Here is a 27,716-nt window from a genome sequence, read left to right as displayed (position 1 = left end):
GAATGTTTAGAACTGCTACCTTTCTGGTTTGTTTGCCTTGAATTCCTGACCCTCCTGAATGTGCTACAACACTCTTAGAGTTCCTATCTGCTAACCTGATACAGTGACAGACAAAAACAGTCTAAGATCTCATTTTAGATTATTATTGTACAAAAGAATTAACAGTTAACCAATAATAACCACAGATAAAGGCATATCTAAACTAATTCTAGCATCAGAAAAGCTCTCAAACTTAGCTACAGTTATACATCTGCTTATTTTTATAATATTTAAATTCTGCCCTACTATAAGATTTTATGTACGTTAATGAGTTCAAAACCATTTCTTAAAGTTTTTGCCCTTCTGACTTTTCATTTATACTCTTCACTAAACGTTAGGGCCAACATTCTCTCCACACTGCTTGTTTGAGAGAGGCATCTTTTTCTGCAGCCTGGGCTCTCCTGAAACTCTTGCCCCTCCCTCCTCGCCTGTGCCCCTGGGTACTGAGTATACTAGGCTTTAATTTCCAACTCACTTCCTTTTATCGTTTTTTTTTTTTTTTTTTGGTGGTTTCTTTTGTTTTTGGAAACAGGGTCTCACTTTGTAGTGTAGGCTGGTTGAGCTTACTATGTAGACCCAGAACTAGAAAGAATATTTAAAACATTAAGAGGAAAGACATCGAAATGGTCCTTTTAATTATTAACTGACAAAATCTAGAATCACCTGGAGATGGTCTTCAAAAGGGATGTCTACATCAGGCTGACTTACTGCTGGCATGTCTGTGGGGGACTGTCTTGATTACCTTAACTGATGTGAAATGGCCCAGCATAAAAGTGGGCAGGACCATTCCCGGGACTGTATAAACGCATATGTATTATATGTTTTGCATGTATGTATGTATGTGTGTGTATATGCCTCTCAATAGGACATTTTGGTAAACTTTTGCTAACTCCAAAACTGTATGTAGACTGCCTATTCTTAGGACATTTAAAACACACAGGCAGTTCTCTTATTTAAAATGAATTTCTTCAATCTTCAGATTTTTTTGTTTTGTTTTTCAGTTATACAATTATCTTTGCACTTTCTGAGTAGTACATGATGTCGTGAGGTCAGTCCTGGTTAGTTTTTTTGTCAGTTTGAAACAAGCTACAGTCATCTGAGAAGAGGAACCTCAACTGAGAAGATGCCTGTAGTAGACTGCCTTTCGGCAAGTCTGTGGGGGCATTTTTCTTCATCAGTGATTGATATGGAAGGCTCATCTCACTGGGAGCAGGTCCAGCCCTGGACATGTGGTCCCGGGTCATATAAGAAAACACACTGAGCTAGCCTTGGGGAGCAAGTCAGTAGACAGCATTTCTCCATGGCTTCTGCTTGAGCTCCTGCCTGACTTCCCTTTGTGATGAAATAGGATCAGAGAGTTATGACATGAAAGAAGCCCTTTCCTCCCTAGGTTTCTTTTGGTCATGATGCTTTGTCACAGCCACAGAAAAGTAAGAAATGCAGCCATCTAGGGCTGGAGAGATGTCTCAGAGGTTAAAAGCACCAACTGCTCTTCCAGAGATGCTGAGTTCAATTCCCAGCAACCACATGGTGGCTCACAACCATCCCGTATGAGATCTGGTGCCCTCCTCTGTTGTGCAGATATACATGGAAGCAGAATGTTGTATACATAATAAATAAAATCTTTAAAAAAAAAACCAAAAAAATAAAAGTCTAAAAAAAAAAAAAAAAGAAAAGAAAAGAAATGCAGCATCTAGATAATACAATGTTAGGAACTGCTCTATGGGTGTGTGGGGGGTCCAGACCAAAGTGTCTTCTCTCTGGAGTTCTGGGGAAGAGGAAGAGTGGGGTTGGATGGATGCAGACACTTGTTTAATCACTCCACAATATAATCAGATGCTCCCTAGGAACTGGTAAAGATGAACATACGAGCTCTTTCCCACTGCTCTTCTGAAGGGGCAGACAGGACTCTGACTCTCTCTCTCTCTCTCTCTCTCTCTCTCTCTCTCTCTCCCCTCCCCCTTTCTCTTCTTGCCCCTCCCTTCCCTTTCTCTATTCCCTTAGCTCCCCTCAATAAGTAATATATTATATATATATATATATATATATATATATTATATATATCAACATGAACACGTGAATGACCTTTTAACTCAACTTCTCTTCTCCAAAGGAATACTCTTTTAGTCAACAGCAGTAACTCTCTCAATCAATGTAGCTGCATTCCAAAATTAACAGGTGCTTCCTGTGAATTCTGGAAGCCTGGTCAGTGGAACACTCGTTTACTCAAAATGCAGTCAGATTCTGACCTCATACAAATAAAAGTAATATTTAATCTGACTTTGATTTGCACAGATTTGTGCCAGTATCAGCTGGGGCCAATGGTACAAAGGTACTTGTAATCTCCCACATTGCTGATTCTCACGAATTTGTGAGTAGAGAAAGATATAATGAAGTATTACAAGAGAATGATAAGTTACTTCTATGTAACCACTAAACACCTGGGAACAGGGTACCCTGCACTGCTTGTTATATAGTAAAATTACAGTAAGCACTATTATTTTTATTGTAGTATGAGCAGTATATGTTAGGCAATATGCCAAGGGAGAGAGCAAAGACACATGCACAAAGATATACTGCCACATTCAAGAAGATGTTCTAAGCACTAGTGATAAAGCAATGTCATGAAGGCCATGTTCTAAAGAGTCACAATCATAAACATAGTGTACTGCTAGGAACAGGAAACGGTGGAAAGAAAAACAAAACTGGATAAATGGATAGAAAGCAAAGTACCCGTAGGAGTGCATCTGTTCCTCTTCCCAAATCAGAAGAGGAAGGGTTAGGGATATGACTCAGTGAATAGAGTGCTTGCCTAGCAGGCACAAAGCCCAGGGTTTAACATTGAGCACTGCACAAGACAGGGTGTGGTAGCCCAGACCTGTCATTGCAGCTCTTGGGAGGTAAAGGCAAGAGAATGTGAGGTTGGAGTCATCCTCTGGTACACAGTAAGTCAAAGGCCAACCTAGTCTACATGATATCCTGTCTTTTAAAAAAATGACAAAGAGTAAGCCACAATACACACTAAAGGATAACACTGAATTAAGTCTAGAAGGATAAGAAATAATGTCTGGGTAAAGAGTTTATTGGACAGTGTAACAAAGCTGTAAGGGGGAACAGGCCCGGTTAGATTATTGTACTTGGGTAATAAGATTATGAGACTAGGAAAGCTGTGATCAGACACAAATGGTCTGATATACTTAACTAGAATTTTATTCTGTAGCAAGTGAGGTACCAATGAGGTTTAACAGCAAAGTAAATCTTAATAAGAATAATGAACTAAGCTGGATATATAATGTAATCCCAACAGTTAGTAGGCTGGGGAAGGAAGATGGTGAGCTTCAGACCTGAGCTGCATAAAATAATAACACAAATCATAAAATAAACCAGAACTCTCATTAGAAAATCTCTCTCTCTCTCTCTCTCTCTCTCTCTCTCTCTCTCTCTCTCTCTCTCTCTCACACACACACACACACACACACACACACACACACACACACACACACACACACACGGTGACAGGGACAGCTTGGAATGTAGCTTAATGGTCAGCATCTGCTTAGCATAAGAAAGGCCCTCCTAGGGTTTTTACACACAGCACCAATAAAAACACAAAGAAAAGAAACAGTGATTTTGCTTAAATGTACATACAGATGACAAGCACATGAAAAGGACAGTCAACATCATCAGCCACCAAGGAAATCAAGGAAATGCAAACTAAGTACAATGGGACACCACTGTACACATATCACAATCTAAAAACCAGAAAACAGTTAATAGTCACCTACAATTAGCCAGGATGCTGAAACACTGGATCCCCCCCTCCCGCATACCCATATAGTGCTGCTAGAAAAGTAATATGGTGCCCTTGCTCTGGAAAAAGAGTTAGATAATTTCTGGGTTGACAAGCTAGGGAAGACCCTGAGCTCACTCTCTGGAGCCCATGTAAAGGTGGAAGGAGAGAACCAAACACAAAGCTGTCGTCTGCCCTCCCCAAGCACTCTATGACAGGTATTTACACACACACTCACACACCCCTCATATACATACACTAATGAAAAGTAAAATTTCAAAAAGGGCTTGATAATTTCTTATAAAACTGAATGTTAATTAAATAAATGTACCATTAGAGATTTATCCAAGGGAATGAAAATGGGTAGCAACACAAAAACCTGAACCCAAAGAAATTGTTTTAGTTCAATATTGTTTTAGTTGCAAGAGCCAGACAGTAAAACCAGCCTGGGTATCACTTCACTCAGATACTCCCCAGTAATAATATTTTTAAAAAAGAGACCTATTGATATATACAGTTTAGACGGACCTACAGAGAGCATGGTGCATGAAAAAAGAAAAAGCCAATACCATAAAGTTGTATCCTGCATGGTCCATTTTATATAACATTACTGGGATGGTGGAAATGTTTTAAATGGATTAGTAGTTGCCAGGGATTGGGGAGAGAGGTGACAGAGGTGTGTGTGGCTTTAAAGGCAAGAACAGAATCTGGGGAAATCTAAACCTCAAGGAATTTTATCAACGTCACTTTCTGGTTGTGATATTTTCACAAGGCTGTATAAAATGTTGCCACTAAGGGACCACAGTTAAGTATGCTTAGCTTGTCCCTCTCTATTATTTATTTCATTTGAATCTATAATTGTATCAATAAAATTTTCCATGAACAAAAATAAAACATCTCTTTAGGCTAAGAGCTACCTAAAGTATGGGTATAACAGGAGGCAATTCTATGATTCTTGATCTCCCAGAGAATTTTGTTTGTTGGTTGGTTGATTTGTTTGTTTTAAAGAAAGGGTCTGACTCTGTAGCCCTGGCTGGCCTAGAACTTGATATGTAGATCAGGATAACCTCAAATTCACAATAGATTTGCTGGTCTTTGCAAATCAAGTGCTGGAATTAAAGGGCTGCCTTAATTTCCATTAAAGTAAAACATAACCCAGGTCCACTGATTCATTGTAAATTCTACACATAGAATTCCGGGCCATCTAGGGCTACTTAGCAAGATGGTCTCAAAAAAAAAAAATAAATAAAAAACTACATTTCACTATGAATTTCATTTATGTTACTAGGAAAGTCTAACAAATAAAATCTAAAAGTCCAACTGTCTCTATCAGATTAGCTAAGGGGAAAGGGGGATCACCTGAAAGGATCCCTATTAGCAGTGAAAATGTCACTATGGTTACATGAGAACCAAAGACCTCTGAAATCAACTGTCATTAGGCAGGAATCTAGACATCCAAGACTACCTGCAGATTGAGGACACAGGAGCTTATCAGGTCCTTCCAAAGGCCAGAACAGCAGCTCATCTTTGTTCCCTTTCCACTCTACCTTAACACATGAAATGTGGGAGAACAAGAGAGGCAGGAAGTGAGCTCCACAAGGCAGTGAAACAACACATGTATTTGTCTATACCAGCAGGCTAAACACTGCAGGTCCCTACTCACACGCCCTTCCTTTAAAGGAAACACTCTGACCACCAAGCTAACAACCATGTGGCCATTCTAGGTAGATTTTAATTTGGTTTAAATTGAGAAAACATTACAAATCCATTGAAAGTCTGAATTACTGGGTATTTTTAAATGAAATAGTTTGCATACTTTCATGTACCTGTATCTACCTAATTGTATAGCCAGTCTTACCCAGCTTACTTTAGAAAAACCTGTTACAACTAGCACAGTAATTAAAGTATGCAAATAGTATAAAAAATCCCAAGAGGTGTGCACAGAGGTAATTTAAATGTGAGTTATGACACTGATGTGTTTAAAATGAGACAAACTATAGTTACTTGAGCCAACGAGACAAACTATAGTTACTTGAGCCTCGGCAGGATAAACCATGCCAAATGAAGAGGTACAATGGGATAGATGACTGAGCCCTCAACACACATACACACACACACACACACACACAGACACACACACACACACACACACACACACACACACACACACACACACACACAATCAGGTTGATTTAACTTAAGTCAGTTTCTACCTGATATGCCAAGGGGAGAAAAAGAGAGGAAAACAAAATACATCAAAAAGTGGCATCTTAGTGGCAAAAGCAGCAAGGCTACAATGGGACAAGGTTAGTGACTGACCTACATAGTAGCCTAGCAATAATGCCAGCAGTTCTGTCTAGGAGCATCTCTGTATCTAACCCGACTGAACACACATCTGCACCCAATGTTCAGGTCTTAAAATCCTTCACAGGTCCCAAAATCTTCAGAAAGTAAAACAAAATCTTTGTTTTCTTAAATAAATAAATAGATCTTTGATTTCATCATCTATTCACCACCTACCTCTCTGGGAGAAATGCCCTACCGTTAAACCCCATTTTCTCATTAAGATAAGGATGTTGGTGCTAGATAAAGATAACAGCTGCAACTGCCTGGGAGGCTGAGGCAGGAGGGTCAAAAGTTTGAGGCCAGTCTGGTCTGCATAATAAGGTCTTGCCTCAAAAAGAGGAGGGAATATAATCTTATTACATAAGGTATTTTAGTATTATAAAATTATTTACTTTGGGGAAATCTATAAATAGTGATTAACATTATTAAATGAGAGAACATTGGAGGTTAAAAAAAAAAGATCTGATAGCATGAATGAGGAACATAAAATAACAGATTATAATGAAGCAAGTATTACAGCTGGGTGGTGGTGGCACTCACCTTTTATCCCAGCACTCAAGAGGCAGAGGCAGACAGATCTCTGTGAGTTCAAGGCCAGACTGCTCTGCAAAGCTAGTTCCAGGGAGACAGGGCTATTACACATGAAAACCTTGTCTAAATTTAAAAAAAAGTATTATATATTATAAATATAAGTCATGCATAATGCTTTCTATGTCATGAATGGTCATTACTTAACTAGCAAGTATGGACCATACTTAACTAGCAAGTGACAGAAACCACACAACTTGCTTTGAGTGGTGGCCACCACTAAACAGACCAAATGAAGATGTGATATACTTCAGTTTCCAAAATTTGAAGCATCTCTTGCCTGGCCATGAATATAGCAATCACTGGGTTCTTCCTGCTTGAAAAATCTGGGTATTAATTATGAATAGATTTGGAACAGGACTATTTTTCCTTTGTATCTCCTGGATAAAAGTCCACACAGTCCTCTACCAGTATTAAGCATAATAAAATGCAAAACCATGGCTAAGAGTGAAGAATAACATGAAGACGTTAGGATTTGATTCAGTATGGCATGGGATCAGAACTCGTTCAATAGTTGGTTATCTACATACTGTCTGCATGTCCTTGGACCAGTCACTTAGTTTCCTCATCTATAAAAGGATCTATCTTGCGGAACAATAATGACTAAGTCACACATGCAAGAGCTTCTACCATCATGGTCAGCCTATCAGAAATGATAGGAGGTACTCTGGTTACCCACCAAATCTGCAGTATCTGATGTGGAAAGCATGTCTAGTCCTTGAGACACTCTGGTTCTGATTTGGCAGAGGAAGGATTCAAAGAGTCAGGCAGTATAAGGAAAGAAAATATTGTGAACATATGTTAGCAGCACCAGGCATCTTTACATATTTGAGCCAGGCTTAGTGGTATGTTAAGGCTGAGGCAGGAGGATGACTTGAGTGTAGGAGTCATAGCCTAGGCAACATAGTAAGACACCCTCTAGCTCTCCCTGAGAATCGCACACTAGAAGAGCCTGCTTAATTCAAACATTTGCCTTCTTGGTCCATTTCAAACACAGCAAGTCATGTAATTCTGTTTTCTGGCGCAGCCCTCCTTCTTAACTAGGTAATAGTATCTTTCACAACCGAACTGAGCAATGATGCAAGTCAGGCTCAATCTCTGCACCAGTGAGCTTTCTAAATCCCGACTTTCCCTGTAAGGCTTCCACCAACATGAGAAAAGGAAGGAAGTTCTAGAGCTTCAGGTTGGAGCCCTGGTCTTAACATTTCTCATCATCCTGCTAGGGGAAAGTCTGTGAGTCTTGCTAAGGTTTTGATTTTATCAGTAAGCGAAGAAACCGATAAAGAAGCTTTGTAATGACTCCTTTAGTTATAAAATGGAGTAAGTCTATGAGTATATTTAACCTAGAACTACTAAAAGGTATAATTAATTTATTTCAAACTATTTGATTTGAAATAAAAGGGAAAAAAAAAAGGCTCCTCAATAGTTTCCTTACCCCCAAACTCCTGACAGACTAAAACATCAGAATCTTTTGCCAGACCGAAAACTATACCTGGATTTGCAGACAAGTCTCCCCTCTCTTCTGTTCCCTCCCATGGCCTAATCTGAGCGGGTGAACTGACTGTCCCCTCCTCCTTAGCTGTGGATTCCCATTAAAAATCGCTCTGACTTCTGATACATCAGCAGACTAGGAAAAAGGAAGGGGTGGAGGTACAAATCATTCCTTCTTGGTCCAGTCCCTAGACTTGGATTTGCAGGCTAACCCATCACAAATTCAGAAAGCTCTAGTAAATCTATGATTGTTTACAGTGTGTCAAATGATAGCAGGCTATGTCCCAGAGTGACCACCTATATAAATATTAAGAGGCTGATTCTAACAAAATAAATGATCTAAGCAAAGCACATTCAGTTTTCAACTGAATCCACATGCATTAAAAGTTGAACAAGCAGTAGCCACTTAAACATAAAAAGACTAAATACACTTGTTTTTCTTTTTATTTCAAACATTCGGGGAAAACTCTTTTTGCTTGGTGTTTATTATTTAACTTTTCCTGTAGCAGAAAACAAAACACTTGATAAACAGGAAACTAGATCCAGTAAATGGGCTCTTGAAGATCAGGGCTCCAGCCACGAATCCAGTCACAGTTCCATCATCGCTCACTTTCATATAACCACTTTAACAGGATTCAAGGGCTCACTTTACAAATGGGTATAATGACACTCCCATTCACCCTCAAGTGGAACCAACAAGAATCCATGTAAACAAAACAATTCTGAGAAACTGGGAAAGGTAAACTACAGGGGACAGCTGCGCTTGTTTCCTGGAAATCAAGTCATAGCACTTTACTTCACTGTCAGGCTACACGGCCATGCCTGCTTTTGCAACTTCTGTGACAAATTATCTTTGACAATGTCAAAACTACTTACAAATACTGTCTTTCCTACAGATTCAACAGGAAATGACCAGCGGCAGATTACAATACCAAAGCAATTTTTCCTTACCACCAAGAAAACAGTAAGCAGTCCCTTCTTTCTTTCTCTGTCTATCTCTCTTTTTTTCTCGAAACAGGGTCTTACCTATAGCCCAGGCTGGCCCTCAGCTCCCAATCTTCCTGCCTCCATCAGTCAACTGCTTTGATTACAGGAATATGCCACAATGCCTTCTTTCAACTTACTTTGAATTCAGCATTTTTTCTTCAGTGTCAGTAATTCCTCTTAGCTTCCCCAAACCAAAATGTGCTATAATGCAAACTGTTCTCTGTACCATAAAAGGTTTTTTTGAGGTAGGGAGTCATATAGCCCAGGCTAGCCTGGAACTTGTTATATAGTCAAGGATGGCCTTGAAATTCTTATCCATTCCTGTTTCTACCTCAGGGGTGTTGGAATTACAGCCATCACCACCATGCCGATTTTTATGCAGTGCAAGGGATTAAACCCAGGGCCTGTGCCAGGCAAACACTTTACCAACTGAGCTATGTCTCTAGCCCTACTTTTACAATTTTCCTAAATCCAGGCACCATGGATCACACAGTACAGAAGAAACAGAGGCAGGAAGATGGCAGCAAGTTTAAGGACAGTCTGGGCTACCACAGTGGAATTACAGGCCAGTCAGCAACTACAGAGTAAAGCCGGACTCAACTATACTCCCCACCAAAATGGCATTGAAACAAATGCGCTAATATAAACATCATACTAACTTGATCCAAAAGGGCTCTCTCTAACAAATGGTCTCTGTAATTCCAGGAAAAAGATAACAAATTTAAGCACCGTCTTTAACGGTGCAAGAACACAGAAAGACTACAAAAGTCACACACAAGCATAGTTGTTACTTAGGAATTCCTGAAAGGGGAAAACGTGCATCGATTTCTGTACAAACCAGACCCTGGATCTGAAATTCTCCCAAACAACGTAGGGACCTGCAGGCCATGCTCATCTTCTCCACTTCTTCCCAAGTGTTGTGAAATCTATGGGACCTCGATTTCACAAAGTAAGAATGATCATTTTGGTAAGACTACTTTACAACACTGGTTTCTGACTTCAATCCTGGGGAAGTATTCCCAAAATGAACTTGTGGGCAAGGCAAAAGTGCCAGTGACCAGATTTCTTTCTTTGTTTCCCCAAGTGTTTGTAAATTTTTTTAAAAGATTTTATTTATTTATTATGTATACAGTCTTTTGCCTGAATGCCAGCAGAGGGCACCAGATCTCATTCAAGGTGGTTGTGAGCCACCATGTAGTTGCCGGGAATTGAACTCAGGACCTCTGGAAGAGCAGTCAGTGCTCTTAACCGCTGAGCCATTTCTCAGCCCTGTAAAATTTTGTTTTGTTTTGTTTTTGAGATAGGGCCTTGATTATGTAGCTCAGGATGACTCAGAACTCCAGGTCCTCCTGCCTGTACTTCCCAAGTACTGGAATTACAGGCATGCCCAGTTGGCATATGTAATTCTTTGAGGTTCTGATAGGTAAAGATAAGCACTTTATCAACATGTGAATGAACCAAATCTATTAAAATGTTTGCAACTCAGAAGGGATATTTTTAGAGTAGGAAAAATGGAACAGGAGTCAGGTAACTAGCCTAATTCGTTAAAAAGTGTAAGAGGGTCGGGGGTAAGCTGGAGAAAAGGCTCAGTGGTTAAGATTCACTCTTACAGAGGACCCAGATTCAATTCCCACCACCCATATGGTCGTTTACAACCATCTGTAACTCCAGTTCCAGATCTGATGCAATCTTCTGACTTCTATAAGTATCAGGCATGCACATGGTATATATATATATATATATATATATATATATATATATGTAAAATGTTCATACACATAAAACTAAAAATCTAAAAATTAAAAGTTAAAAAAAAGGCACGACAGAAAAAAGTATGTAAAATTTGAAAGAAATGCAATGAAAAGTGGCAAAAATAACACTATAGCATTGATAAACTAAATTAATAAAGGAATCATTATAATTTCTCAGCTAAATAATTTGTTTTCCATTGCTGAGTTTGTTTAGTTTTTTTTTTTTTTTAATTTGTGTTTGTATGACTGTATGCCACACATCTACAGAGGCCACAAGAGGGTAATCAATCCTCTGGAGCAGGAATTATAGGCAGCTGGGGGCCATCTGACAGGTTCTAGGAACTGAACTCTGATACCTCTCAGCAGTAAATACTCTTAGCCACTGAGCCTTCTTGGCTTCCCATGACTCAATTCTTAATTGAAAAACATAAACGGCTGGAGAGATGGGTCAATGGGTAAGCTTGCCACACAAGCTGTAGGCCTGAGTTCAAAGCCTAGAACTCACATAAAGCTGACGAAGTAATGTGCTCATCTGTAATCCCAGTGTGTTCCTATGCTGACACAGGTGGTAGCAGAAGCAGGAGACTCCCTGGAACCTTCCAGGTCCACTTGCTTTATGTTCACTAGCATTTGAAGCAGTGAAAAACCAAGAGATCCTGTCTCAAAAGGTGGAAGGTGAGAACTGACACCAGAGGTTGTCCTCTGACCTCCACATGAATACATACCATAGTAACACTCTCACATGCTTGTACCACATGAACACCATATCCACACACACACACTTGCACTTGTACAGGAGGGTTTTCTTAAATCTCCAGCTAAAACACACTTCTAAAAGTGTTAAAAAACAAATAATAGCTGGGCTGGGTGGCGCACATCTTCAATCCCAACACTTGGGAGGCAGAGGCAGTTGGATCTCTGTGAGTTCAAGGACCGCCTGGTCTACAGAGTGAGTTCTGGGACAGGCTCCAAAAGCTACACAGAGAGACCCTGTCTCAAAAAACAAAAACAAATATGTGTGTGTGTGTGTGTATTAAAAGTAAGCTGAGTATGACAATGCTATACACCCATAACCTCAGAGCTCAAGAGGTTGAGGCAGAAGGATCCTGACTTTGAGGCCAGCCTGGACTACATAATGAGTATAAGACACACAACTACTCAAAAGCAGGCATCTGACAGGGGAGGGAAAAAAACCAATGAAATATGGCTGGATATGACTGTATAATTTACTAATTCCTAATATTTATTTTAAAGAAAAAGGAAATGTTTACTGGGTAGAGATAAAATCCAACTCTTCTAGCCACAGTGTCAAATATAGGATAAGTATGTAAACAAACAGACTTGCCAGAACTGTGTGACTATGAAACAAGGTTAAAGAGGCATACAAATATTTGATATTTCCTGATACTAAAAATAACTCACAGGAAAGGGCTGCTGTTGAGATATTATGCGTCCCAACCTTCTAGTTGTGTATGACCTTATCTGTGCATGACAACATAGAAATTGCTCATTGGTCCAACTAATTTATAATTTACTCATTTATTGTTTAATCACATTATTAAAATTCAACAATGCCAGTAGATGGTATACACGATCAGATGTCTGCTAAGCCAGGTCTGCCCATCTACAGTGCAGATGCCAGAAGCTATTGGGCAGTCTATTAAGCCCAGTCCCATGTTTAACATGGGCAGAAACAACCAACCAAAAATAGTTTTAAGTCTTCATCAGGAATGAAATTATATACATTACTGAAAAAGAAATTATTCTTTTTAAAAAATAATTATTATTTTTATGTGGATTGGTTTTTTTGCCTGCATGTATGTCTGTGTGAGGGTGCCAGATCTCCTGGAACTGGAGTTACAGACAGTTGTGAGCTACCACGTGGGAATTGAATCCGGGTTCTCTGGAAGAACAGCTGGTGCTCTTAACCAATGAGCCATCTCTCCAAATTATTCTTAAATCTATTTAGTTTATTTTTAATCCAAACTATAAATGCAAATTTACTGAGACTGGGACTTCTGGGCAGTTTTGAAGAACAATTCACATTTCTAATCCTACTTCCAATTCAGTCTGTCACCTCTCCCTCTGAAGTCCCATTGACATGCCCTTTCCACGGCTGTAAAAACAAAGCCCACCAGCTCCTGAAAGCCAAGTTTGAGCCTGTCTACTTTAAATATGCTGGCTCAGGTGCCACCACATCTGTCAGGCTGCCTCTGTTTCTGTCGTACTGAAGACTGGACCTAGGATCTCATGTACACTAGTCGAGTACTGAATTCCTGAGTTGCACCCCAGCCCAAGGTGATCTGCAATACCCATTAGACTTTGATTGTACTTGTGCCTAATATCCATTTAAAAAGTAACCAGGGGCCTTATTAGATTACTTAGAAAAATCCAATTGCCAGTTTTTAAATGCCTGTAAAAACAAACCAAAAGATCACAAGAAAAATCTGGAACGTCTCCAGGGAAAGTTTTCTTCTCAGAATCAAGAACTCTGCTTCAGTTTCAAAGGGAAATTCTAATAATTGATTGTTATTACTTTCCAGATCATTCTATAGGTGGGTGACATCAATGATGGAACTGTACAACCTTCTCTATGAAATCAAGCTCCCGAAACAAAAGCAGTAGCTGAAAACTCGCCATCTGTACCCAGAAGGACAGAGACATGTGTTGCCCGTCAACTGTTTCAGGGTTTGTGATGTCTGGAACAATTTGGGGAGAGGTTTTACCCCAGCCCTGAGTGCTGAGCCATGCCTATAATCCTAACATCCCAGCACTCCACAGGTAGGGAGGTGCTTTGGCAGGAAGGGTGCAAGTTTGAGGCCAGCCTGGGCTATTCAGAGTTCTAGGCTATCCTGGACTAAAATCCTGTCTTCAAAAAGACAAAATAAACAAAACGACTGCCCCAAATGCTAGAATATCCCAGAGTGACTCACACATCCTACTTCCAGTGAAACTATACTTAAGACACAAAAGCAATAGGCAAATGGGGACACACAGGGCTTATGCTTCTGTACCCAGGAGAAGCCCTCTTCCTCACTCCTTCACCTTCGTCTCTTCATTCATCCTTCCTACTCTGAAGCTTCCCAGTACCTCTCTGCCCTCTCCCCTTCTCTCTAGTTGACTACTCACTCCTGCCTGTGGTCAGAAAAACTCAATTTTCAGAGGAAAATGGTAGGGAAAAGAGAAGGGATAGACACTATAAAAGAAAAGGAAGTAAAGAAATCCTTTGCTTACTAAACAGCTACCCCACCCTTCCCTCCTTATCACTCATGGTGCTTAAACAACATCCCTCACGGCATACTCAGCCCTGACCCCTAATTTCCTCATTCCTCATTTGTCACTTCACCACAAAACCTACAGGGTCGCCAGCTAGTCCTCTGAGGCAATGGGTGCTCAATCCCACACTGGTCAATACTCCAGCCCCAGCCACGGCCTACATCTCATAGGATCAAACAGAAAGTTCACCTGGGCCAGACAGTGGCAGCACACAACTTTGATCCAGTACTCCGGAGGCAGAGGCAGACGTAGGCGGATCTCTGTGAGTTCGAGGCCAGTCTGATCTAAAAAGTGTGTTCTAGGACAGCCAGGGCTACAAAGATAAACCCTGTCTCAAGCAAAAATAATTAAAGAAAAATTAAGTTCACCTGGAGCAGAGGGTAACTCTTAGTTTGAGTTGGGGATTAAAACCCTTTACCTCTATTTCCAATACCATTCTTTGGGGAAAAAAATGAGTTACAATTTTGTTAACAGTCTAAAAGGCTATAACCTAATAAGAATTTGGGACAGTCTACCATTTAAATATTCCCTGATAAATGACAAATAGGTTATTATAGTCTTGTAAATATTCAGATTTATGAAATATCTATGTTTTAAAGAAGGTAACCATTGGGATGGATACCTCTGAGAGAACCAAATAGATTTACTTATCCAAAATTTTGCTTGCTTAAATATCCAGACTCTAACGATAGTGACACTCTAACCCAGAGCCCTAGAGAAGACCCAGATTCCCTTCCCTGAGGCCCAAGACACTGTTAAACACTTTCCTGATGACTCTCAAAGAAAATCTGAACATGCTAGGCAAGTAAGTACTAGACTGCTAAACTACATGCCCAGCCAGGATCCTGCATTTTGAATTAATTATTCCAAGGCACAGGTCTACATTTTCAGCAAACAGACATTCCTTCAGGATTTCCACTTGAATCTTCTCAGCTCTCAGTCTCTCATTTACCTCATTTCACTTTGCCGGGGTCCTCCTCATTGAAGGCTTGCATTTTGCTTTCTTTGACTAGTCAACTGTTTACAACAGGAACAAGCTCTCAGGCCTGAGTCTGGCTCTATGGCTTAAAGCTTTGGCTTCAGCTGGTACATTTTAGGTTTCTCAAGGTTCATTGGGGACTCCCTGTTCATACCTTAAACAAAACTTTCTGTGGAACAAGAACATCAAAAGCAGAAGTTGCCCGACCTTCACCAGGCTGTCCTTGACAGCTTGCAGCCCATCCAGTACCACCCTTGGCTTCCTGTGTCTCCAGAAAGAACCCTCCTTAGGAATACCTGACCAGCTACACTAGCTGGCCATCTACAGTAGTCCCTCCAAACTGCTTTCCCTCAAGCCAACAGCAGACCAGACAAACAAGTTCCAGAAGTGAAGAACCCACATCAGAGATAGTGGTAAAGCCTCAGGGCTGAAATCCATCAGGGAACAAACCCCAAGGGTCAAGCCTCCCATTACAAGAAAAAATAGTCACAGCTAAGGACAGCAGAGTATCTGAAGAAACAAACCAAACTAATCACACACATGTGCACACATACACATACATAAATAACATGCAATAGCATGTTTAAAATACCAATAAATTGCTTCATGGGTAGAAAGAATGCCACACTATGAAAACAGATAAATTCTTCAAATAGTTGGATGCCAAGTTTGTCAAAAAATTTACGCTAAGGAAGAGGTTTTTGCCTACAATTAGGAGTAGACGTAGAAACAAATTGGCATCAGCTGTGAGAAAAAATAAGCAAGGGAACTAAGGAGCCTTTTACAGGTAAAAAGAGGAAAGGTAAAGATGATGATAAAGAAAAACGCCCTGAGAGCATGTGAAAATTAACATAACTCAAAATGATTTGCTTGACAATTTTATCTATTTAACTCACCCACAAATTCCCACCCCCTCCTTTGGAGTCCCACTTTGCACTCGGTATGTTTCTACAAGTCACATTTTAAGACTTGAGTTCTTAAAGACTATGTTTGCAACCTAAGGATAATCTGAAGACTTCATGATACAAAAGAAACACTGCAAATGTAATGCAAAGGCTACTTCTGCAATCACAGAGGGAGAAGGAAAATGGGGTTTATTCCTCTGCCTCCTTTCCACGCCTTCTTGCCTGTGCTCATTCCACACCTAAAGAGCCTACTAGGCTCCTTGTTTGTCCATATATAGAATAAAAAGAGAGAACCAGAACTCTTCAGGACACTTAAAACTGAGTACCATTTTCTTCAATGTGTAGCCACTCCACTGTTAAGGTGTCTATGCTCCGGTAAATAACTCCCTATTCACTCACACCCATTGAAGCAACAGTAATTAAATTTAATAGGTCAAACAAAAACAAGGCTCACACAAATCAAAAGGACATGAAAATAAGGGGGGAGGGGTCTTCTTGGGAAGAAGAAAGGGGTCAGTGGGAGCAGAGCAGGATGAAGGGGAGTAATGGGAGTGAAATGACAAAAATACATACATAATATGTATGCAATTGTCAAAGATTAGTAAATACTTTTTAAAAAACTAAACACAGAACATCAGATGCATCAATAAACAATATGCCGTAAGTAAGACTGAGATACAAAATGCAAGGACAGCACTGGATAATAGGGAGTTCAGAGTAGGAAGGAAATACTTCCTACTACCACCACTCCATGAAGCCTGGGACTGATAAGCTGAGCCACTGAAGATGAGTAAAATCGCAGTAAGAGAGACGGAATAGATTGCTCATACACAAAAGGAGGAAGACAACCGTTTCCTGAATTTCCCCGTTATTGCCTGAAGTCAGCAAGTAAAATAATGCTTGTAAAATAGCAAGATTGGTAGATGCAGGGTATTCCAACAATAGCACTTTATGTAAATCACATATTTCATAATTTCATAAACCTCATTGAATTAACTAATTTCCTGCCAAAGGTTCTTCGTTGGTGCATGCGGACCCTGGGACCGTCTAGGCCATCCTTGTAGTAACTATATTGCTACTATTTGAAGTCTTTGGATTGGCTACTAAACAAAGTACTATAAGCTTGCCATGCAAATACCCATTCCAATTGTATGACAAAGAGTTTGAATACAGAACTGCTTTCATCTACACTTCCTCAATCAGTTCCTCAATAAGTGATTTTCCTCTGCAGTCTATATCACAGAGTTGTTGAAGGCTAATTACAATGATGCATGCAAAAGTGCAGGTCTAGCTGACACCTATGTATTACCTGGAAGGCTGATGTCTAGGATCAAGTTGCAGCTGGCCATCTGGAGCGTCATAGGGCTCTTCAACTTCATACAAATTTGCATCAGTGTCCTCCGCACTGCTGGAATTCTGCCATCCCAACTCTGGAGTTTTCCCTCCAGCCGTAACAAAGGGCAAATTTTCATACTCTGGTATCTCCTCATAATGGCATACATTTTCATATTCTGGTACACAGCCACTTGTACTAGACTTGTAAGACACCTGACAGGATGAGTCTCTGGAGAGCAGCTGGTCATCCAAAGACTCAGCTCTCTGACCATTAGCTGCACTGGTCTGGCCCCAAGATTTTACCTTTTGAGACTCCAGGCTGCAGTTTTCTGCAGAATATGCCTTTATGGGTTTACTTCTCTTTTCTTCTCCTGTCACTAAACCCTGCCAATCACTTTCAAGCTTTTTTGGCTCTCTACTGAGCAGATGTCCTGTTGTGACATCCGCTTGCTGGTAACTTTTTGACCTAAATTTTTGAAAGTCACTCTTTATGAAACCAATAGAAAGTTTCACATTAATCAATTTTTTAAAAGAAGTTTTCTTTGGAAGTTCTTTGCAAGGTTTATTACACCTGTCCATATCCACAGCAGATAATGATTTTGCTCTTGGCTTGGTTAGGGAAATAGATGGCTCATTATTCAAGGATAAAGTGACACGCTTCAAGGATTCTGGGCTCCCTGAAAAAGGTAAAATGGGATGAGGTAATTTCCACACTGGCTTTTCTGAAGTTGAGTTAGGCGTATCAAAAGATGATGATGATATACCACGGCTTGAGGGACCCAAATGTTGAAAGTGATTTCTTTCTAAGCCTTTCTCTGAATTTGTTGCTTTTCTTGAAGAATAAGAATTTTTTTCTACAAGTTCCTCAGAAGCAGCCTTCTTAAGCACTCCTGCAGTGGGCAAGCTGTGTCTTTGAGGTTTTTTGGGAACAATTTTAGAGGAAGGTTCCTTTTGTATTTGAGGAACAGACAATTCCACATTACAGGTAGTTGGCGGGTGTTCAGTGCAGGATAATTTGACTTGCTTAGGCAAGCTCTCAGACTGAGTATTGCATTGTATAAAACTAATCTCTTTGTCCACAGCAGGTAACATCCCAGAAACATCTTCTGCTGTGCTGTCAGGACCCAAAATAGAGTCTGCATCTAGAACAGGTGCCACTTTTTCAGAGGAAGACGTTTCATGACGCACAGCTTTCTGTGAGTTGACTGAGTCTTGTCTGTCACTCTTGGAATCACTAGTCACTGCCCTTTTATTTGCTGGCTTCACTTTGTCCACTTGTCCCTGGTTATACAAAACCTGATGAAGAACACTGACTTGATTGTTTTTCAAACTATTTTCAAGGAGACAAGAAGAGCCATTGTTTGAATTCTCTGGCTCTTCGGTACTTTCACTAGGAGTATCTACATACTTCTGGCGAAGCAGACGAGCGGTGTGTGTCCTTCTGGGCTTGGGAGTTGGAAACTTTGAGGTATAGGGTAATAAGTGAATTTCTAAAGGGCCAAGATCTGTGACCTCTGTCTTTTTACTAGTTCCATCTGAAGACATCTTTCTGTCATTTAGTTCACATGAATGAAAGTGACTATTGCTCTTAGAGTTGCCAGTGTGACAAGTCTCGAGATTTTGAGATTCATCCCTAGGGAGCTGTAGCTGGCAGCTATGATGAGCAGGAACTTTTTCAAAGCTGGACAGGGAAGGGGACAGATCTGCAAATTCAATTCTGATCTGTCTGCTGCAACTATAGTCGCCATTCATTTCTGTGTTGTATGGAGATCTGTGCTTCCTCGGGGAACTACAAGGTGATTGCTGTCGTGTTAAAACCTCTTTGAGCTTCTCTTCTAAGATGCTTGCCTTTAAAATAACTCCACTCTGGCTCTGGCCCTTTTCACCACTTGAATCCCACTTAGTCCCCCTCTTTGCAGTTAAAGAGGACTCACCATTTTTATTATTCCCTAAATTGTCTTTCATTCCCAGAGGCTCTAAAACAAGCTGCTTTGCACATAGACTTTCTCTACTCCCAGGCTCCTGAATACACCCAGAACTGCAGGAACACGTTGGTAAAATATAATCACTGTGTGGATCCCTGACATCTTTGCAATTAAACTTGTCCGTGCTTTCCGGTAATTCTGGCTCCCGTTCCCCCAGGTTCAAAGGGATCTTCTTTGAAGGTGACTGCTTGATGTCTTGAACAACTGAGTTTGTCAGGGCTTTTGGTTTTGGTGCAATTGTCGGCTTGGTTTTCTGGGTTAACCGTGGAACACTAGCATTCATGATATCTGGTTTAGGTGCAATGGGAGGGGGCTGTGGCTTGTTATTTGTCCCCATTAACTTTGGCTTGGGAGCCAATGGTGGCTTCTTAAGCTCTAGAAAGGAAAATATAATAATTAGACACAAGAGGATATGAAAACACATGACATTTTCCTGTTTTTATTTGTTTTCTGTAACAAGGTCTTGCTATGCAATCCTGTCTGACTTGGTATCTACAACATAGCTTGGGCTAGTCTCAGACACACAGCCATACTCAATGCCTTTCTTTCTAATGCTGAGATTATAGCAGCACTGTTCAGTGATACAGACAATATCTGTGTGATGGCCTGTTATAAAAAATGTCTGCCTGACAGAACCCCCAAAACATTCTGAAAATTAACCAGACATTTTCTACCCCCTCAAAAAAAAAAAAACCAATAAACAAAAAAAAAACAAAAAAATGAAAGTAAATTCTTTGGTATTAATTGAGGTTCATAACAAGGCTGAACGATCAATTGGGAATTTCATGACATCTTCATAGAGCTTTGTCACATGCCCAGGCCTGGCCCCAGATCAAACAACATCTGAACATACAATCTGTACATCTGTATTCCTTTCATCTCCCATGGGTGACTGACCATATCTTTTATCCTTCACCAGTTGTGTGTTGTTTCTCTGAGCAAGGGTTCTCATTATGTAAGCCCAGTGGGTCTCGGACTCATATCCCTCTGCTACAGTGTCTTGAGTGCTGGAATTACAGCTGCATCATCAAGCCCAGCCTTAAAGGATGACCACAAGTTCTGGTGCAGCAACTCTTCCTCACCATTACATGTCAAGTATTTCATCAACTCCTATTATACAATACTGCATTTGTACAGGCCTGCTCTTAGCCTATATGAACTTTACAATAGCTTCACATAGAGGACCATAATAAGATGACTCTGTGGCAAAGTTCAATCATGAAGGGCAGAGTTCGGTCCCAGCACCCACATCAAGAAGTTCACAACAACCTGTAACTTCAGCTCAATGGGATGTGACACCCTCTTCTGGCCTCTACAGGCACCTTCGCTCAAATCTGACCATATACTCAAACAGAAACACATCTAAACAAAACAAAACAAATCTTTTTTAAAGACCCTAATAAATCTAAAAATGATACACAGAAACTATATTTTTTTTAAGTTCCTTCAGGATCTTCTACTTGTCAATCATGCTCCCCATGGGGACTTGAGTTCAAACATGTTTTATCTTATACTTCTTAAAGTAGCTTCTTCAACAAAATCTAATACTTAATTTTTAAAAAGGTTATTTATAAAACAGTCTTAAAATATATGCTGCACAGGACTGCCGACATTGTTTCATGTTCTTGCACACAGAGAAGCTTTGATACGCCATTTGCATTGATTTTCTTTTCAACAAAGGAAATTAGTCATAACGCTCAGAAAAATATTACATGGAACTGAGTAAAAGGAAAAAAAAAAAGGGTGCTCAACTTCCTCTTCCTAAGCAAAAAGGGATTTCTCAAACTCTGGTATTATATGCACAGCCAAGATTATATAACAGGTACCTTATCAAACTCAGTTCCTAGGCATAAGGTTATCATTAAAAAGGCAATTAATTTTCAAAATAATACAAATTCCCAAAGCAGGCAACTTTCAGTTAGCTGTTCAATACACACATTATTAGCCTGAGGTTTGGTTCTTGTGGTTTTTGGCAATGCTGAAATAGTATATTAAATTAAATTCCCCATCCATCAAGTCAAATATTAAGGGAAAGTGGGACTGCCTGAGGACTTGTCCCAATCTCCCTTCTCATTCAATAAAAACTGACAGCCTGTCATGTTGATTTCATTTCTGTCATGCTTAAAACACCCTAGCTCTGGGATTTTTTAAAGAATTAAAAATATGAGTTTTTATAAGACAAAATGAGCTCTGGATAGCAGCTACTACAATGTTCTTAACATTTCTGAACTGTACACTTAAAAATAGTTAAGACAGGTGGACATAGTGGTGTTTGCCTATAACCCCAGGACTTGCTACTTAGGAGGCTGAAACAGGATTACTGTGAGTTTGGGGCTAGTCTGGGCTATACAGTAAGATCCTGTCACACACATACACAAAAAACAAACAAACAAACAAACAAAAAAACAGGAAGTTAAGATGGTCTATCTTACCACAATTAAAGAGACATTCAGGCCAGCCACATGGCTCACTTGCCCTACAACCCTGGAGACCTGAGTTCAATTCCCAGAACACATATAAAGGTGGGAGGAAATTGTTTCCACAGAGCTGTTCTCTAATATTCACATGCACACTGTGCCCCCCCACCAGTCAACACACATACATACACAATATTAATAATTTTTCAAAGATTTATTTTTTTTAAATAAATATTTTAGCCAGGCAGTGGTGGTTCATGCCTTTATTCCCTGAGTTCAAAACCAGCTTGGTCTACAGAGAAAGTTCCAGGATGGCCAGAGCTACAGAGAAATCCTGTCTCAAAAAACCAAAATAAATAAAGGAGGGAGGAAGGGATGGAGGAAGGAAGGGATAAAGAGGAAGGAGCAGAAAGGAAAGGGGAAGAAAGAAGGATCTCATATCAATCTTTTACTTTTTGAGCTTTTTTTACTGAGTCTAGTCAGAAGGTTCAAGGTCATTTAATCAAGTCATTTTGCTTTTCACTGCAAACATTTTATTACCACTTATTTTGTTGCTATTGTCTTGCCACGTATCCCCAAGCTGACTTCAAACTCTGAATCCTCCAGCTCAACCTCCCTAAAGCATTTTATTACTCTCTAGTGCCAATTTTAGCCCTCCCTTCCACCCTATTGCCTCACCCTCCCTAAATCATAATCTCTAGTACCAATTCCAGTCCTTTCTTGGAGCCTACTTCCTGGAGACAAATTCCTCTTCTCTCTTAATGTCACAGAAAGCCAGTTAGGTGCATGTGAGTCAAGGCTGACTCCCAGGAAACAGCACCAAGTTATGTTCTAAAGCCTGCAATGCATGCATACTTATTAACTCCCTGTGAACTTGGGCTTACTAGTGTTAGTTACCTGTGTATTCAAGTGAAAGAAGTCAATAATGTAACTCAGAGTCCAGCTTATTCAGTCTTACTCACTGTGTCCTCAGTGCTGACAAGGAGACCGAGAATAGACAGCTGCCCCATATTGGCCATTTAGTATGTCTTCAGTGACAGAAAATTTATTTTTAATGCCAACATCTAATCTAACATCAAATGATGTTCTGAAGGCTAAAGAGATGGCTCAGTGGTTAATAGTGGTTAATAAAAGTACATTGTACAGTGTTCTTATAAAAGACCTGAGCTCAGTTCCTAGCACCCATGTGACCAGGGTAGGGACTGAGGGATGCAGATTGTGTGTATGTGTGTGTTTGGGGGGAGGGGGGGATGTTGTTCTACAACTGACTATAAGTCCAGTTCTAGGGGAATCCAACAACCTCTTCTGAACTCCGATGGCACCTTTGTTCACACATCCACAAACCTCTACCGACCCACCTCCCCACACCCGGACACCTCCCACACACACTTACCTTTAAAATAAATCTTTAAAAAAATGATGTTTTGAAAAGGGAGCACGATGAACTTCAATAGGATTACTGTGTAATTCCTTCATGACTAGTAGGAACAAGTGTTTGCCAAGTCACTGGTACAGCAATATACAAAAATCTTTCCTTACTGTTATTTCTTTATTTTCAGTTTTTGAAGACAGGCTTCGAAATGTAGCCCTGGATGCCCCTGCACTGCGTCTTCTGGGCTCACCCTCTCTAGTACTGGGAGCATTACAGGGGCATAATACCATGTCATCTTCATTAATATTTTTAAATTATATTTCATTGGCAAGTTGGCCCTTCCATTGCACACATGTATTAGATGACAACTTGAGATACTCTCATTTCATTGTGGGGGTCCCAGGGATCAAACTCAGGTCATCAGTCTTGACAGCAAGAGCCTAAGCCACTGAGCCAACTCACTGGCCCTCATTATTTTTAATGGCTCTATTCTGAAAGAAACATGGCTAAAAACAACACTAACAGTACATTATATTATGATCTACTCCAGTGTCAAACCCTGAAATGTTTGGAAATGAATCCTGCACCTCTGGATCTTGACACTGTATTAACAATCAATCAGACCCAAATGCTTCTTTGGAGCAATACAGCAAATCTTTTATTTACACAGCTGTTTGGCTACAGTGAAATCTAAGGTAGAAAAGTAAAGCACCAGTACCATTTTACTGTTATAAACAGAATCGTCATCTGCTACACACAGGTGGCCTTGGCTCATTCGAATACACACTCCCTTGGCTATTCCACCAGCCCCAAAGCAAAAGAGCACAGGCATTAAATTAATGAAATTGTGAGATGCACATACACATAATGATAGATGACATTTATAATTATGATACACTACTTAGTAAACTTCCAAAATCTCTTCCATGAGCTCACTCTTCAACAGCTGAAGAAAAAAAAAAAAAAAAAAAAAAAGCAAGCTCTTCTTCAGGGGTACATATCACTCCAATGTTGTACAACAGCCCCTAACCCTCCCAAATACACCAGAATAGACTAAAACACTCTCTACTCCATGAGTAACTTCCCCATAGTTTTAATAAATTTCATTGTTCTGACACACATACACATGCTTGTGAGGACAATGTATGCGTAGCTTTATCAGAAAGGGATGGAAAGAAAACCCTCAGTCCTCTTCCACATCCCCTAAACATAAGAAAAACTTATATAATAGCCAGGCGGTGGTGGCTCACAACTTTAATCCCAGCACTTGGGAGGCAGGGACAGGCGAATCTCTGTGAGTTTAAGACCAGCCTGGTCTACAAGAGCTAGTTCCAGGACAGCCTCCAAAACCACAGAGAAAGCCTGTCTCAAAACAAAACAAAACAAAACAAAACTTATACTAAATCTCATCAGATGGGTGAGCAAAAAAGTAGCTAATGTTTCTTAGCAAGTCATACTTAAAAAAAAAAAATCAACAAACTCAGCTAGACACAGGAAGTGTCTCTCTTTTAAATACCACAAAAATGCTGTGGATTTCCTTAATTGTAAAGTTGATAAGTATAAAAATAGCTTGTCTTGCACTTGGGAGGCAGAGGCAAGCAGATCTCTGTGAGTTCGAGGCCAGCCTGGTCTCAAGAGCGAGTGCCAGGACAGGCTCCAAAGTTACACAGAGAAACCCTGTCTCGAAAAACAAAAAACACAAAACAAACAAACAAACAAAAAAAGCTTGCTTTATTCTAGTGTAATTCGAACAGAACAAGCATAAACTTGCAGACTGAGACTAGAAATTTTGATTAATTTTTAAATTTTATTTTAATTTAAATTAATAATATTAATTCAGTAATTTTAAAAAGTTGGTTGAAGGTGAAGAACAGAAAGTTAGGCTGAAAACAATCCACAGTGTAAGTGGAACGCCTCCCAAAATTAGAAAAAGAGAGAAGCATTTGTAAATGACTCTGATAGTGCATGAGGACCATGTGAATGAATACACATTAACATCAAAGAGAAAAGATCTACATTTTCTACCCTGAATACTTCAGCCCCTTGCTTTCTTGTTGCTACTAATTTCCTGCTTGTTTAATGTAATCTGATTACGCCCAGCAGTAAGACTCTTCCAAGGCTTTAGAAATACAAATCACAGAACATTTGGTGTGCTCTTTGACAGTTTCAGGTTGCAGGAATTTTAAACAAACGCCAAAGAAAGCAAAGAAAATTTAATCTGATACTTAAGTGCTTATTCTAGACGTAACTGAAGTGAAGTCCTACACTATTTTACTACAAAATTTCTCACCTAAGTTTCTTCAAATGTGGGTAAAGATGTTTTTTAAAAATATTCCATATCTTACTAAATTCTGGTTTTAAAAATAAGCTATGTTCTTGGAAGGGTACCACAGCATCACTTGGGCACTTAAATTTGGAAAATAAAAATTGCCCCTTAAGAATGTTTCTCAGTACAATGACCAGAAATGCTTACATTGACACAAAGGTAAGCAGAGGCTTTGTCATCTGAATGGAGAGGAGGCAGACAGAAAATAAGGCTTTGTTTACACTGTCGAGATACGACTTCGGAAGAAACAAAAAAAGTTAAGAAAAGGTAAAGATAAGGAAAAGGGAGTGGGAGGTTTTGTTTGTTTGGGGGGGTTGTTTGTTGGTTGGGGGGCTTGGTTTGTTTTCTTGTTGTTGTTTGTCTTTTTTGCCATCTAATAGTGCAATTTAGTCCTCAGGTGATAGGACTCAAAACACCAGGGTATGCCAGTTCTGTGTAAACCTCCTCACTAATGCAAGTTTCGATCAATAAAGAATAGGTTTTAAAGCAACCCAGGCTAGGAGTTGGATTAGTTCAACTCTGAAAACTGTCCTAGTTTAGAATAACTGATTCCTCCGCATCCGACTCCACGCTCCCCACACCGCGCACAGGCGACATCGGCAAAGCACGGGAGCCAGCGCAGCGTCGCCGTAGCTCCACCTGGGCTCACGGGGGATCCCTGATCCCACCGCAGGAGAGCGACCCCGGACCACCGACAGGCGAGCGACCCGCGCCAGTCCCGCAGCGGCCACCCGGGGAAGGGACCCGCCGGCGCCCGCAGCAACTTCCCAGCCTCTTACTCACCCGCAGCAGAAGTCATGACTGCCCCGCGCAGCTCACACCCTCAGTCCATGGCTCCGGTCAGTCCACACTCCCCAGAGTTGGAGTGGGGGACAAAAACCCCCGCAGCGCCCGCATTCCGTCCCGCACCCGAGCAGAAACGCCTGAGCGCCTCACAAAGGACAGACGCCGGCTCCCGCGACCCTCCGGCGTCCCCGGGCGCCAGCGGCCGGCGACAGGGGGACGAGCACGAGCGCCGCTCCGCCGCGCTGCGCGATGACCGTCAGGCGCGCACCCGAGCGGAGCCCGCGGCGGCCTCGCGGACGCGCGCCCCTCCTCAAGTCCTGAGAAAAATCCGCGCTCCAGGCGCCCCCTGGTCGTCCGGGGATGTAAAAGGCAGACAAAAGCCATCGCTCTCTCCAATAGGAGCTCTGCAACGCCCGCCCGCTCCCGCCCCTCCAGCCTACACGCTCAACCTCTGCTCCAATAAGCAGATCGGAAGGGAGCGTCAGCAGCAGAGCATGCCGGAAGCTGTAGTTTTCGTCGCCCCTGAGGTGGGCAGGAGCAGAAGCCTGGGTGCCGCCTGCCCTCCTTCCTTCATTTCCCATCGTGCTGAGGCGGGTGGTATGGCGGAGAAGGATGACACCGGAGTTTGACGAAGAGGTGGTGTTTGAGGTGAGGAGGAAATGGCGGGGGGGTGTGGACCGTCTTTGTCTAAAAAGGACTAGAGGAAAAGCGAGGCGGCAAAGCGATTCAGAGAGGAGGGAGCGGGTGACGCGCGCCTGCGGGCCTGGGTCACCAATCCCTTGCTGTTTCTGTTTCGGGGCCTACCGGCTGCAGCCGCCTGACAGGTGTAGCCCGCGGGGTCCTGTCGCGGCTGGCCTCTGCCCCAGGCTCAACCAGAATCCCCAGACCTGGCGCAGTTGACGGGCCCTTGGGCGGGATCCCTGTTGGACCCTTACCCGATGGCTGCACCGCCCCGGGCTGCGCCTCGCTGGGGCAGGGCCGAAACGTGCGGAATCTCACTATACTACTTAATCTCCTCCCTTGAATCCCCAGACCTGGCTCAGTTGACCGGCCCTTGGGCGGGAGCCCTGTTGGACCCTTACCCGATGACTGCACCGCCCCGGGCTGCGCCTCGCTGGGGCGGGGCCGAAACGTGCGGAATCTCACTATACTACTTAATCTGCTCCCTTGTAGCCTTGATTTTTTTGCGGGTCTGTATCCTGGAGTGCCTCCGGTTTTAATCATTATGATCACATCAAAGGCGTGGCCTTTGGAATGCAGGCAGCAGGTGCCAGTTTTCTGTCTGGGTTTAAGATCTGTTAAGTGTGAGACCTGTGGCCACTAGTGAGGGCTTTGGGATCTCA

The 27,716-nt window shown here is 41.3% G+C and overlaps 2 protein-coding genes across 3 annotated transcripts in view; one reads left to right on the top strand and one right to left on the bottom strand.

The window, feature by feature from the left end:
* The window catches only part of Fgd6 (FYVE, RhoGEF and PH domain containing 6), a 122,784-nt gene extending 96,213 nt beyond the window's left edge, over window positions 1-26,571 (bottom strand). Inside the window, exons 1-2 of the mRNA XM_027392647.2 lie at window positions 26,371-26,571; window positions 17,462-19,847 (exon numbers count right to left, since the gene is read on the bottom strand). Of these exons, the coding sequence (XP_027248448.1) occupies window positions 17,462-19,847; window positions 26,371-26,386 (2,402 nt within the window). The 5' untranslated portion in view covers window positions 26,387-26,571. The remainder of the gene's footprint in view (window positions 1-17,461; window positions 19,848-26,370) is intronic.
* Window positions 26,572-26,878: 307 nt separating this feature from the next.
* Window positions 26,879-27,716, top strand: part of Vezt (vezatin, adherens junctions transmembrane protein) — a 59,788-nt gene continuing 58,950 nt past the window's right edge. For both annotated transcript variants that reach the window (XM_027392645.2, XM_027392644.2), the window contains exon 1: window positions 26,879-27,021. In XM_027392645.2, the coding sequence (XP_027248446.1) occupies window positions 26,986-27,021 (36 nt within the window). In that variant the 5' untranslated portion in view covers window positions 26,879-26,985. The remainder of the gene's footprint in view (window positions 27,022-27,716) is intronic.

This window comes from Cricetulus griseus, assembly GCF_003668045.3.
Source record: "Cricetulus griseus strain 17A/GY chromosome 1 unlocalized genomic scaffold, alternate assembly CriGri-PICRH-1.0 chr1_0, whole genome shotgun sequence".
Lineage (NCBI taxonomy): Eukaryota > Metazoa > Chordata > Mammalia > Rodentia > Cricetidae > Cricetulus > Cricetulus griseus.
This window is presented reverse-complemented; position numbering and strand designations above follow the sequence as displayed.